Source organism: Lepidochelys olivacea, assembly GCF_965140295.1.
Source record: "Lepidochelys olivacea isolate rLepOli2 genome assembly, chromosome: 6".
In the NCBI taxonomy this organism is placed as follows: Eukaryota; Metazoa; Chordata; order Testudines; family Cheloniidae; genus Lepidochelys; species Lepidochelys olivacea.
The window spans coordinates 65,160,155-65,173,043 of NC_140416.1; the positions used below are offsets into that span (position 1 = coordinate 65,160,155).

At 45.5% G+C, this 12,889-nt stretch overlaps 1 protein-coding gene across 2 annotated transcripts in view; it reads left to right on the forward strand.

The window, feature by feature from the left end:
• The window catches only part of TTBK2 (tau tubulin kinase 2), a 216,241-nt gene that overhangs the window by 139,226 nt on the left and 64,126 nt on the right, over positions 1-12,889 (forward strand). For both annotated transcript variants that reach the window (XM_084629924.1, XM_084629925.1), the window contains exons 7-9: positions 6,600-6,665; positions 8,105-8,197; positions 9,226-9,351. In XM_084629924.1, coding sequence (XP_084486050.1) covers positions 6,600-6,665; positions 8,105-8,197; positions 9,226-9,351 — 285 coding nt within the window. The remainder of the gene's footprint in view (positions 1-6,599; positions 6,666-8,104; positions 8,198-9,225; positions 9,352-12,889) is intronic.

The window sequence follows — 12,889 nt, forward strand, 5'->3', positions numbered from 1 at the left end:
TTTTATCAACAATTTTCAACATATGTGCATCTGCATATACTACCCTAGAAATATACTAAGAAAAGCAAAAAGTGCCTGTATAGACCATGCACAGAAATGTGTTGATGCAACTTCAGACAGAACATTAAAACCACAGAGGTTTAGCCGAACTTTAAAAACTTAGAAATGGACTTGAGGAGATAAATGGGAAATAAGAGTAATTAGAGGGCTGTTCCAGTTAAATATTTTTATGAATAGTGACTGAACAGGCCAGGGCATTCGTGCCGCAAATGAGGTTCAGTGAACTGCAGATCATTGCTCTAGTTCTAAAGGCACATCCTCTCACTATGGTTTGAAAGTGCCTCAGACTTCTAGTGCATATGGCGGCATGCACCTACGTGGTCCAGCACACTAAACTGCACTTCAGAGTGCTGCAGGATTGGCTAACCTCAGTATACTCTCCAGCTGACCATCACATGGATGGGGTAGTTCAGGTAACAGCTCAAGTCTTGTCCTCCCTGGGCTGGTGGACAGACCCATTGAATGTTTACACATGAGTTCCCTTTGTGCCTCCTCAGCAGATACTCACCTTAGTCATGGATGCATCTGATATAAGTTGAGGAGCTCACTTAGGTCGCCATCAGACTCAGGGGCTTTGGTCATCCCAGGACCTTGGTGTCCATATAACAAAGAACTTCAGGCCATTTATTTGGCTTGTATGTCATTCCTCCTGCATGTGAGGGCGCAGAGTTTGTTTGTACTCACAGGCAACACAACAGCCATGTTTTATGTAAACAGACAGGGAGGACCCCAGTTGACGAAGTTATGCATACAGCCCATCTTGCTTTGGAACTTTTGCATAGCCAGATCCATCAACCTGAAAGCAGCCTACTTTCCAGAGGTTCAAAACACCCTGGCAGATCACCTGAGCAGATTGTCTGCAGGCCACCATGAATGATCCCATCATCCGCATGTGTCCATCACCATTTTCCAGTTGTGGAGTATTCCCGAGGGGACCTGTTCTCAGTGAAAGAAAACAAGAAATGTTTGTTTTTTTTTGTGTTCCTTGGCGGGTCACAGCCCAGGGTCAGTGCCAGATGCTTTCCTCCTGAATTTTCCAAAAGGCCTGCTGTATGCTTTCCCTCAAGTTCTGTTTCTGCCCAAGGTCTTGTACAAGATCAAACAAGATGGGGATTACATCATACTAATAGCCACAGCATGGGCCTTGCAAACATTGACTTTCATTGCTTAGCAGGAAAAACTGAAGAGAATGCATTGCTCAAATGGGCCATACACTCCTCTTTCACTTTGCTTCTTGTGCCAATTTAAGTTTCTGGTCTTAATCTTTAAAGCCTTAATTGGGTTGAAGCCCAGCTACATTCAAAATCACCTCCTCCATTCATGAAATACTTAGAGAGTCGCTCCCTTGGGAGAATGTAACTGACAATGCCCAGTGTAAAGTTCTCAAAAGTTAGGAGTAAACTATTGTTCATCAAAAGAGTTTGACTGTAGTAGTTTATGGGACCAAATCAGACTGAGCTCAAGTGTGACAGTTTTCACAGAAAGATGAAGGACTCATCTCTTTGCAAAAGCTTTGTTACAATAACCGAAGGCAAGAAATTACAACAGCAGCAGCAATATAAAACAAAAACACAGTAAGTAAAGCTGCTAAACCTGGGTGAGATGAAGAGCAGAGCCCATTATCAAATATGCTAGGAATATCTCTGAGAAATTTTTATTGTAAATGATACTTGTATATTATGGTGCTAGATGCTCTAGAATTACAATCTAGATAGATACAAGCTGCAAAGTCCCAAGTGAAGAAGCAGCCATGCATTGATGAGGTCTCATAAAAGTCTCTCCTCTTATGGAAAGAGACACAGATGTAATCCATTTTAATGAAGATTTTCAGTGGAATTCACGGATATACCCAAATGTATGCATTCCCTTCTGTAATTACAAATGCACTCCAGAGAATTATTCATGTCAAAGAAGCTATAAACCCAGATGGTTCTCTTAATAGCTCTTGTAGGTCACCTTCTTTAATGGCTCCAGATAGACAGCCTTTCAAGCTTTCACTCTCAATGGGGGACATTAGGTTGTTTTCAGAAAGCTCAGCTGCTGCTGAAGGAGATTTCTTAGAGATTGAATCTGGTAGATAAAATTGTGGATCCTGCTTCTGGGAACCCAATCCTTTTTGGCACCCTGTAAGCATTCTGAAGTATTGTCTATGCCTTAATTTGGTAGTACCAGTTTTAAAAAAAATTAACTAGTCATTTTATCGTGGCTGCATAATAATCTATGTCCTTTACAGAAGGAGAATCCTGAGTTGCTGGTAGATGAGCCAATATTGAACGCATCCATTTTGGGGATCTATAAACAAAAAAGCTTCACAGTTGGTGGTAGAGGGGGTTTTGTTTGAAAGCTCCAGTAAAGTGGATAGTTTGAGAACTTATCTTTTATTACATGAAGCTTTTTGATATGCATCAAGAATTCTGATACAGCAGTTTCAGAAGCTTAGTAAAAGTCCAGAGGGCAGTAAATCCCATTTTGAACTGGCTCAGCTAACTACCTCCAAAACCATCAATAGTTTTGTGAGTGATGCAACTTAGAGTATAATTAAAATAGGTGTTTTAACGTTAAGCAGCTGGCATAGTGAGAAGTTACCTGCTTTATATGACCTGATAAAAAAGACTTTTGTCCTGGTGTAGATCTTAGATAGAACAGCCCAATGGATTCAATAGTCGGTGGAGAAGATTGCACTTTAAAATTTGCATCAAAACTCTAAAGGAACTGTTTTGTGTTCAGTCTCCTTGCCCGAAGTCAAACAAATGGGAAATGATTTGGTGTGTGCTAGTTATCTCGTGGAAATCAAGGTCATTACTCTAAGAAGATGGGTCCCTGTCCATTCCAGTCACCATGTTTATTTCATTGTCTTCATGAAAAGAGAAATATTTCACTTGGTAAAAGTAAATATGTTCCTGACCTCATTTAGGCTATGTCTACACTACATCTTACGTTGACATAACTTACGTTGCTTAGGGGGGTGAATAAGTCACCCCCGAGCGACATAAGTTACACTAACAAATTTATTTGAGCATAAGCTTTTGTGAGCTACAGCTCGCTTCATCGGATGCATGCAATCAATGCATCATCTGATGAAGTGAGCTGTAGCTCATGAAAGCTTATGCTCAAATAAATTTGTTAGTCTCTAAGGTGCCACAAGTACTCCTTTTCTTTTTGCGAATACAGACTAACATGGCTGCTACTCTGAAATAAGTTACACTGACATAAGCGCCAGTATGGACAGCGCTATGTCAGCAAGAGAGCTTGTCCCGCAGATGTGGGGGTTTGAGTAGTTAAACCAATGGGAGAGCTCTCTCCTGTCAGCTTAGAGCAGCTACATTAGAGAGCTTACAGCAGTGCAGCTGTGCTCTTAGGTTCTAACCAGAGTAGTGCATTGGATTTCATCTTCTGGGTTCCTGCGCTGTTGGGATTTATAGGTTGCATCTTTGCTCATACTAAGGACACTGATATGTTGGCGTTTTAGGGCTATGATGTATAGCAACATCCTGCAAAAAAGTGCTACCATTCAGTCTATTTACATTCTTGTGGAAATTTACCTAAATTATAGCAGTCTTAGAAACAGCTGTAAGATAAGAAGGTCTCTTGGATGACTGATTCAGGACTGATTAGGACTGCTGGGCTAAAAACCCATCTTTTTAAAATGGGAGCTGAGATTCTCTTGAAATCTTACAGAAAGACCCTACCTAAATTTACACTATAGCATGGAATTTCTGCAGCATGAAATTCTGTGGCCCTCCTACTCAGGGTAAAATCTAAGCCCAATGACATACCAGCTCTCAGAGAGTTCTAGCTGGGTGTTAGATGAAGAAGAGTATGCATAACATGCAACCACTGGCATATCTGTTATAAAGACTTGATAGAAGGGGCTAAATCCTGATACCTCCTGTATGTGGTAGCAAGGGACATATAAGACTCAAACATAAGTAAGCTGTACTCTGGACTTCAGCAATCCTGAGGACCCACTGGCCTGATAGAGGGGATCCATATCAACTATGTGGAGTTGCTTGAAGGAAACCTCGTGTATGATCATAATTCATGACAATTTGCACTTACATAGTGCCTTTGATCCAAGGATATGCAGGAACTGATCCCACAGTTCTTGTGCAGACAGAACACCCTTTGAAGTTAATGGGATTCAATAGGTCAATGCTGGGACTACAGGATTTGGACCCACAAAGATTAGCTATACTCCACCACTTTTGTGAGAGGTTGTTAAAGATTATTATTCCCATTTGACAGAAAAGTTAAACCAAAGCACAGAGAAGTAAAGTGATTTGCCCAAGGTGATGCAGGGAATCAATGGAAGAGTCAGGCTAATAGTACTCTCCGTAATCACTGGACCACGCTTCCTTTCCCGGGGAGAGGGATAGCTCAGTGGTTTGAGCTTTGGCCTGCTAAACCCAGGGTTGCGAGTTCAATCCTTGAGGGGGCCATTTAGGGATATGGGGCAAATATTGGGGATTGGTCCTGCTTTGAGCAGGGGATTGGACTAGATGACCTCCTGAGGTCCCTTCCAACCCTGATATTCTATGATGATTTTAGGGGTTTTATACTTGTACCTTTGGTTAAACAGTTAAAGATTCATTATAAAAAACTATAAGATGGTTTACACTGTAAAGCTAATTAAGCTGAAATTTAAACTAAATTCTCTAGCAGACCTAATCACAAAATTACTTCCAAGTGTCATTTAAAGGCTGTTTGTGAGAGTGCAAAAAACCCAGTCTATTTACAGTACACTCAAAGACCCTGTCTACACTTAAAAATTTTTGCAAAAGATTTCCCACCTTTACTAACCCTGGTTCAGCTCCACTATTGCTTAGATGGGCCACTGGCTACTGTTGGCATTTTTTTAAAAAAACGCTGATATGGAATCCTACTTGAGAGCAGATCTAATCAATGTGATGTTAAAAACAATGACAGCAGTTGCTGGCCTGCCGATATGAGGGCTCCCAATGTTGCTCACATTGGTGGACATGAACGAATGATAGCCACGTTGGGTAATCTGAAAAAAAAAATCTTTTCCTGATTACAATCATAATTTTATATTGTGGTGGTCTCCAAATGCGTATGAATAGAAACTTTTCATCATATTATTTTTGAAAAATCTAAAAACTTGCATGGGCCCCCAGGCAAGTAGAGTTCACCCTCACTCATTCTCAGATCAAGTGAGAACTGGTGTAGGTTATACAAGTCTCTTGCATTAATTTTTAGAGGAAACAAAAAGAAGAAATTACTTTTGAAAATCTTAAGTTCAGGAAAAAGGCAAAGACAGAAATAACATTTAGCAGTTCAGGCAGGGTTTTTTTTGTGTCTATGTGAGGTGAGGTGAGTTGAGTGGCTAAAATGAGTAGGATGTCTATTTCTGACAATGTAATATAATACTTATTTTATTTTGTACCATAAACATGAAGATTAAAATATTACAAAATAAATATTTAATTACACTGCTCCTATAATGTTTTATTGGGAACAAGAGACTTCAGGAAGTCATTACTATTCTATAGGTATCTGTTCTGTGGCTCTAAAAGTTCAGTTTGATCTGTGAGAATGTGCTATCTTCTCAGCAGTGAGAAAGAAAGGCAGGTATTCACCAGCTAGAAGATGGAGAGAGAGATGCTGCCAGTTACAGTGCCAAGGGTGGCCACTTTAGGGCAACGGTTGCTTGGTTCTGCCAAGTTTAAAGGACCAGCATCAGAAAGGCACACTGGAAAAAGTTCCTATAAAAGTGTAGCCCTGTTCTGTGGAGAGTTAGTAGGGACCAGGAAGCTGCCAAAGAAGGTGCTTTTAGGGAAAGAGGTTGCTTTGGTATTGTGCTGACTGGCATTCTACAACATGGGATGCAGCAAATGCATTTCTTTCTTCAGCTATATTTTGCCTTTTGTTAGCCCAATGAGGTGCTCAGTACATGCTATTTATTTCTCAGCCCACAGCTTTGAGACTTTTATACGGGTTCTCCCTCTCTTGGAATTTCTCAAATCATTGACCTCTTGATCTGAAAAGTAATTGTGATGATAAAAATAATTTTAACAAATGCCTAATTGTCCCTAGCTGTTCTCTGATGTAAGATAGCTGAGACCTAGCAGTATCTTGAGATTTTTCAAAGATACTTGTACACTTCTGTTCCTTTCATAGTTTAAACTTCAGACTTCCTGAGATTTAGAACCAAGACTCAGTGGTGAAAGATATTAGTAAACCCACCATGCATCTTTCCTAAGAGGCCTCTCTTTGAGGATTTGACACTCTTTAAAACAAAAGCTAACCTAGGTAGAGGATAGCTTTTCCCTAGAGCTAACCCATGTGTGGATATGCTGCACACCATCTTGTCATGTCCATTTGAGCCCCCATTGAATCTCTTGCAGTAATATTGTACCAGCAATGTGGGAAACCGAAAGCAGACAGAAGATCTAAATGACATTTGCCGTTGCTCCATTCTCTGTGCTGTAGTAGGTTTTACATGTTGTTGTGTGTTATCAGGTGGTTTATCTTCTTTGGTACTGAAAAATCTTTGATTTTTGTGTCTACTTCTCTGATAGCCACGAGCTGTTGCGGGTTTTCGAGGAACAGTACGCTATGCATCAGTCAATGCTCACAGAAACAGAGTGAGTATCTGTGCTTACATCCCACCTGTCTGAGTTTTCTAGTAATTAAAAACACTGTCAATTGTGTATATAGTATAAATCTTGCTTCATTTTCTGTGTCCCTCTGTCATTATTATATAGAAAGATGTTAGACTGTGGGAAATATTTAGGAAAGAATAGGTCACTTTTACGTTACTGTAGATAACTGAATGTCTTATCTTCATAATGGTGTTCTGGTTGCAGAAATCATAATAGTTTTAATTATTACCATCACTGTTTTAATAATACCACAGAAGAATAGAACAGGGAAGATGAAATTATCAGGTGATAACATATTATATTTACAGTATATTCCACTGATCATCATGATCTCAGCATATTAGAGAATTTTGGACAAACTACTATTGCCAGTGTGATGATATTTCACTTCACAGTAAAATGATGTACATCCCTGTAATCATATTTTAACATGCTTCCTCTTCTATTTTTTTCTGTGCTTTTTATTCTTCCATCTGAAGAGATGAAAAAGGAGAGAGTGTTTTCCTACTTGCAGTATTATAGGGGTCTGTTTTGCAATTTTTCTTCTAATCAGTTTTATTGGGAATATACAATAGTTGAAGTCTCTAGAACAGGGGTGGGCAAACTTTTTGGCCCGAGGACCACATCTGGGTATGGAAATTGTATGGCGGGCCATGAATGCTTATGAAATTGGGGTTGGGGTGCAGGAGGGGATGAGAGCTGTGGCTGGGGGTGTGGGCTCCAGGGTAGGTCCAGACATGAGGAGTTCAGGGTGCAGGAAGGGGCTCCGGGATGGGGCAGGGGCAGGGGTGGGGTGAGGACTCTGGGGTGGGACTGGGGATGAGGGTTTGGGGTGTAGGAGGGGGATGAAGGCTGGGGCAGGGAGTGAGGAGTCGGGGGTGTCTCAGGGGTGCAGGCTCCGGGCGGCGCTTACCTCAAGTGGTTCCCGGAAGCAGTGGCATGTCCCCCCTCCAGCTCCTATGCGGAAGTGTGGCCAGGCGGCTCTGCTGCGCGCTGCCCCATCCACAGGCACCGCCCCTGCAGCTCCCATTGGCTGCAGTTCCCGGCCAATGAGATCTGCAGGGACAGCTCTTGGGGTGGGGGCAGCATGCGGAGCGGAGGCCCCTGACTGCCCCTATGCATAGGAGCCAGAAGGGGGACATGCTGCTGCTTCTGGAAGCCACGTGGAGTGGCTCCCGACCCTGCTCCCCAGCTGGAGCCTGGAGTGGGGCAAGCCCCAGACCCAACTCCTCAGCAGGAGCTCAAGGTTCTAATTAAAACAGCTGGCGGGTCGGATGCAGCCTGCGGGCCGAAGTTTGCCCACTCCTGCTCTAGAGTAATACAGGATCCAGCAAAGCCCACTAGCTCTGATTGCATAGTAGTAAGGTAAAGTACAGCAGTTCTGAGGAGTAATAAAATTCCATCCCTCTTCTTTTTCACAGGAAATGGGAAGGCATGATGACCTCTGGTCCCTGTTTTACATGTTGGTAGAGTTTGTGGTCGGACAGCTGCCTTGGAGAAAAATAAAAGACAAGGTAAAATCTAGAAATAAGGATCTTAGATGGGCATTGCACATAAACGCCTTCATGAAAAATCTTCTCAAGAATCATTGGTTCATAAAATTCTAATGTTACATTTTGCAGCAGTTTCTAGTTATTTCCTCCCCCTCACGTCACAGTGCAAATGTCATGGCATAAAGTGTTGTGGAGTGTTACAAATAGTCTTAGTTTGCAAGGGAATTTAGACAGAGTTTACAGTTTTTACAGATTCATTATAGAGGGCAAATATAAATGTACATACATTAATTCATGGCCCTATTTTGAAACCAGTGCTTTTTGCCTTTACAAACCTTCTGTACAAAGTTTGACATTTCATCTTGGAAATAGACATTCAGTATTTGCTGTTAGACAAAGTTAGCCCAGTAGATCTGTGGTCATGCTGTTAGGCAGATGTCTTATGGGAGGTAAGCAAAGAAAAAGAAACCTCTGATGGCTTGTGTCCACTACTTGTGTCTCCCTATTTTGAATGTATAGCATAATCAAAAGCACTTTCTGATTAACTTAGCTATGTTGGTAGATGAAGATGGGCCATACAAAGGACTGCTCTTATTCTTCTGACTTTGGAAACCACAGACTAACTGATATTGGACTGAATAAAAATACTAAAAAAAGTCTACTCTGAGGAGTAATTGTGTATCAGAAGTGAACTGAAGTAGATGACGTAATAGAACTTTTTAATCCCTATCTATAATTCTAGTAGAGTTATAATGCCCAGTTATAATCAGTGGTGTCAAACAGCAAGAAAACACACAGAGAGAGAGAGAGAGAGAGAATTAGACTAGCATTTAAGTATTGAGTAGGAGGTTTTAAAGGACGTTTTACATTGGTGCTAAGGACAGTGGCAGGATCTCTGGTCCTGCTATAACCTAAAGGATTAATCTCCTTTTCAAACACCCTTCAACTCTGACCAAAAATATTGCATTTAATGCCTGTGATGTATGGTGTGAATATTCTGCAGTTGGGAATGGTGGTATGCTAATGCTTTGTGTGCTAACTGTTCCTAGGAGCAAGTGGGCTCCATAAAAGAGAGATATGACCACAGGCTCATGTTGAAACATCTCCCCCAAGAATTCAACATCTTTCTAGATCACATCTCCAATTTAGATTACTGTACAAAACCTGATTACCAGGTAAGGCTTTTTACTTTTTTGTATTTCTCATTTTTAAATAATCTTGTTTTGCCTTATTTTATCAAAATTATCCTTCCTTTGATCTGATCCTGTATCCATAACGATAATGATTATGGACTGTCCCACTGTAGAGCTATTTTAATGGCCATAAGGTACTTTTGTGAAGTTTGGTAGTTTGATGCTAAGATAGTTTGAAGGCTACAGTGTTGATCTGCTGGATGACCTGCAATGGGCCACTGTATCAGTAATCTAGCTTTTGTGAAGGTGTGGTAGAGCCATGGTGCTGTGTTGAGAGCCATATTTTATCTACAACTGTGATGTGAGGGGTTCCCTGCAAACAGAGGTATGCAAACCATTTGTAATCTCTTTTGGCCAATTCTAGGTAGTGTGACAGTGTCGGGCCGGATGGCTACAGGAGAGTAATAGAAGGCAGATATATTAGCCCCAGGTTAAGTAGGTCCCTTTTCCCTCAGTAAGGTAACAGGGAAGGTTTTTTTTTTTTTTTTTTTTTTTTTTTTTTTTTTTGAAACAGAAAGGAAATTTATTTGTAACAGTTACAAAGAATACAAAGGGATAAAAAAAAAACTTAGCAACAAAACAACGCAATCAAAAGGTATAACACAACAGCTTTCAGGAGGGAGAGGTGTTCAGGTTAGCCCAGGCCCAGAGCGGGGGGGCTTCCTCGACACTCGTGGTCTTCCACCCTCCTGAGTTACCTGGTGGCCTAGAGCGGGGGGGCTTCCTCGACACTCGTGGTCTTCCACCCTCTCGAGTTACCTAGCGCCGCGCCCAGGGTCACCGACCCTCCCTCTCCTGAGAGTGCCCGACAAGATGGGCACGGCTGCGGGGTGGGTGGTTGGGAGGGAGGGGGGTACACCCATGTATTATAGGACCCCTCCTAGAAAACAGTAATGATGGTATTCACAGCAACTAACGGCTGTGACTGGCGGCTCTCGCTCTTTCCCTCAATCAGAGGGTCAGATGGAGGGAACCGGACGGGGTCACCGAGCAGAGAACCCCGGACAGCGCCCACCGCTCCTCGAAGGTGTCAAGGGAGTCGGTGGACGCTGCCCAGAGGAACTCCGCCCGGATACGTGAATGTACTGAGAGTCGGAAAACGGCCTCACAATCGCAGGACGCCTCATGAGCCAACCTCCGCTCTCTGGTCTTATAAATGGCTGTTTTAGCCAAGGCTAGGAGGAGGCTAACCAGGAGATCCCGCGACTTGGTGGGGCCACGGATGGGGAGTGTATAGATAAAGAGGTGGGGAGAAAAATGAAGCCAAAAGCGCAAAAGAATATTTGTGAGGAGCCGAAAAAGAGGCTGCAATCTGGCACACTCTAAATAGACGTGCGCCAGGGTTTCCCTCACGTTGCAAAAAGGGCAAGTCTCCGGAAGGGAGGTAAAACGTGTCAAAAACACGCCCGTGCTCACAGCCCCGTGAAGGAGCCGCCAACTGATGTCCCCGACGGGCCTCGGGACCAAGGTGGAGTACAGGCTGGCCCACCGAGGTTGCTCACCCTCCAAAGGTGGTAAGAGATCTCGCCACTTTGTATCGGGGCGGGACACCAGGGTGCGGGCATGAAGGGTATGGAGCGTGAGTGTATATAGATATTTCCGTGATGCAACTTGAAAACCGACCGGTTGCAGTTCATGCAGCCGGCTCGCAGTGAAAGGATGAGGGGTGTGTTGGGATCGACAGAGTAGGGGCCCGATGGAAAGGTCCGGCGGGCCTGGGGTAAGGGATGGGCGGGGCGCGCCCTCACACAAGGCTCGGCTAACATAAGCCCGAGCGGCGGGGGTCAGAGCGGCCTCCACCTCCTGAAGCACGCGCCGGGGGGTGCGAAGGCTGGAGAGCCCCATGCGTCGAGCGAGCGTCAGGGGATCCAGCCAGTCCCCCCGGTCGTAGTCCAGGAGGTCCCCGACCCTCGTAACTCCCGCCAGGACCAACCTCTGGCGCACCGTGCGGGACTCCGCCGCCTGCACACAAAGTTGGGGGTTGTGAAGCAGGGGCTCCGTGAGGAGATCTGCCCCCACGATGGCCGCCACGGACCTGGTCGTTGAAAACAGTTTCCAGGCCCGGAGGAGGTCCTGGTAGAAATCCGGCAGCCCGGAGAGGTCTCGCGGAAAACCTCTCGGACAAAGATAAAAGAGCTGTCGGTCATAGCGGAGCCCATGGAAGCGGCGTAAAAAGGCATGCGCCAATATGCTCCACGGCGAACTACCTGCACTATAAAGGAGCCTCTGCAGGGCCTGGAGGCGGAAAACGCGGACCTGAGTGTACAGACACTTCAGGCCCTGCCCTCCTTCCTTCAGGGGCAAGTGGAGAACCCCGACAGGGGCCCAGTGCAATCCTGACCAAAAGAACTCCAGAATCAATCTCCGGAGGTGGGACAGGAAACCCGGGGCCGGGGCTAGGGTGTTGAGCCGGTACCAGAGCGTGGACAGGACTAGTTGGTTAAGCACCAGTGCTCTCCCCCGAAGGGAGAGACATCGGAGTAGCCTCGTCCATTTCCTGATCCGCTCAATCACGCCGCCTTCCAAATTTTGCCAGTTCTCCGGCGGAGAAGGGTGCGTGGCAGAAAGATAAACGCCGAGATAGAGCAGAGGGCCGGCACTCCACCGGATGGTCTGAAGCGCGGGTGGGAGGGGGCTTACCTGCCGCCAGCCCCCCACCGCCAAGCCAGAGCTCTTGACCCAGTTGACTCGGGCGGAGGAGGCTGCCGAAAAGATGGCTTGGCATGCCTCCACTCGCGCCAAGTCGCCCGGGTCCTGGACCACGAGGAGGACGTCATCGGCGTACGCCGACAGGACCAGCCGCAGCTCCGGCTCCCGCAGCACCAACCCCGTCAACCTCCTGCGGAGGAGACAGAGGAAAGGCTCGATCGCCAGAGCGTACAGCTGGCCTGAGAGGGGACACCCCTGCCGCACCCCTCGCCCGAAGCTGACCGGTTCGGTCAGGGTCCAGTTGAGCCTAACCAGACACTCCGCGGAGGCGTACAGCACCCGGAGAAAACTCACAAACTGAGGTCCGAATCCAAACGCTCGCAGGGTGCTCAGGAGGTACCCATGATCTACCCTATCGAACGCTTTCTCCTGATCGAGAGACAGGAGGGCGAACGACAGACCGTCTCTCCGCCCGAGTTCCAAAAGGTCTCGGACTAAAAAGAGGTTGTCAAAAATGCTGCGACCCGGGACAGTATAGGTCTGGTCTGGGTGAATCACGTCCGCCATCACGGACCCTAGCCGCAGCGAGATTGCTTTCGCTACGATTTTATAATCCGTGCTAAGGAGTGAGAGGGGACGCCAGTTTCGTAAGTCGCGGAGGTCCCCCTTCTTCGGCAGCAAGGCGAGCACCGCTCGTCTGCACGAGAGAGGGAGGACCCCGCCCTGCAAGGACTCAGCCCAGACAGTGACTAGGTCTGGGCCAAGGATGTCCCAGAACGCGCGGTAAAACTCCACGGTCAGCCCGTCCATGCCCGGAGATTTATTGGTGGGCATGCGACGGAGGGCTTCCGAGAACTCGGCCAGGGTGAGA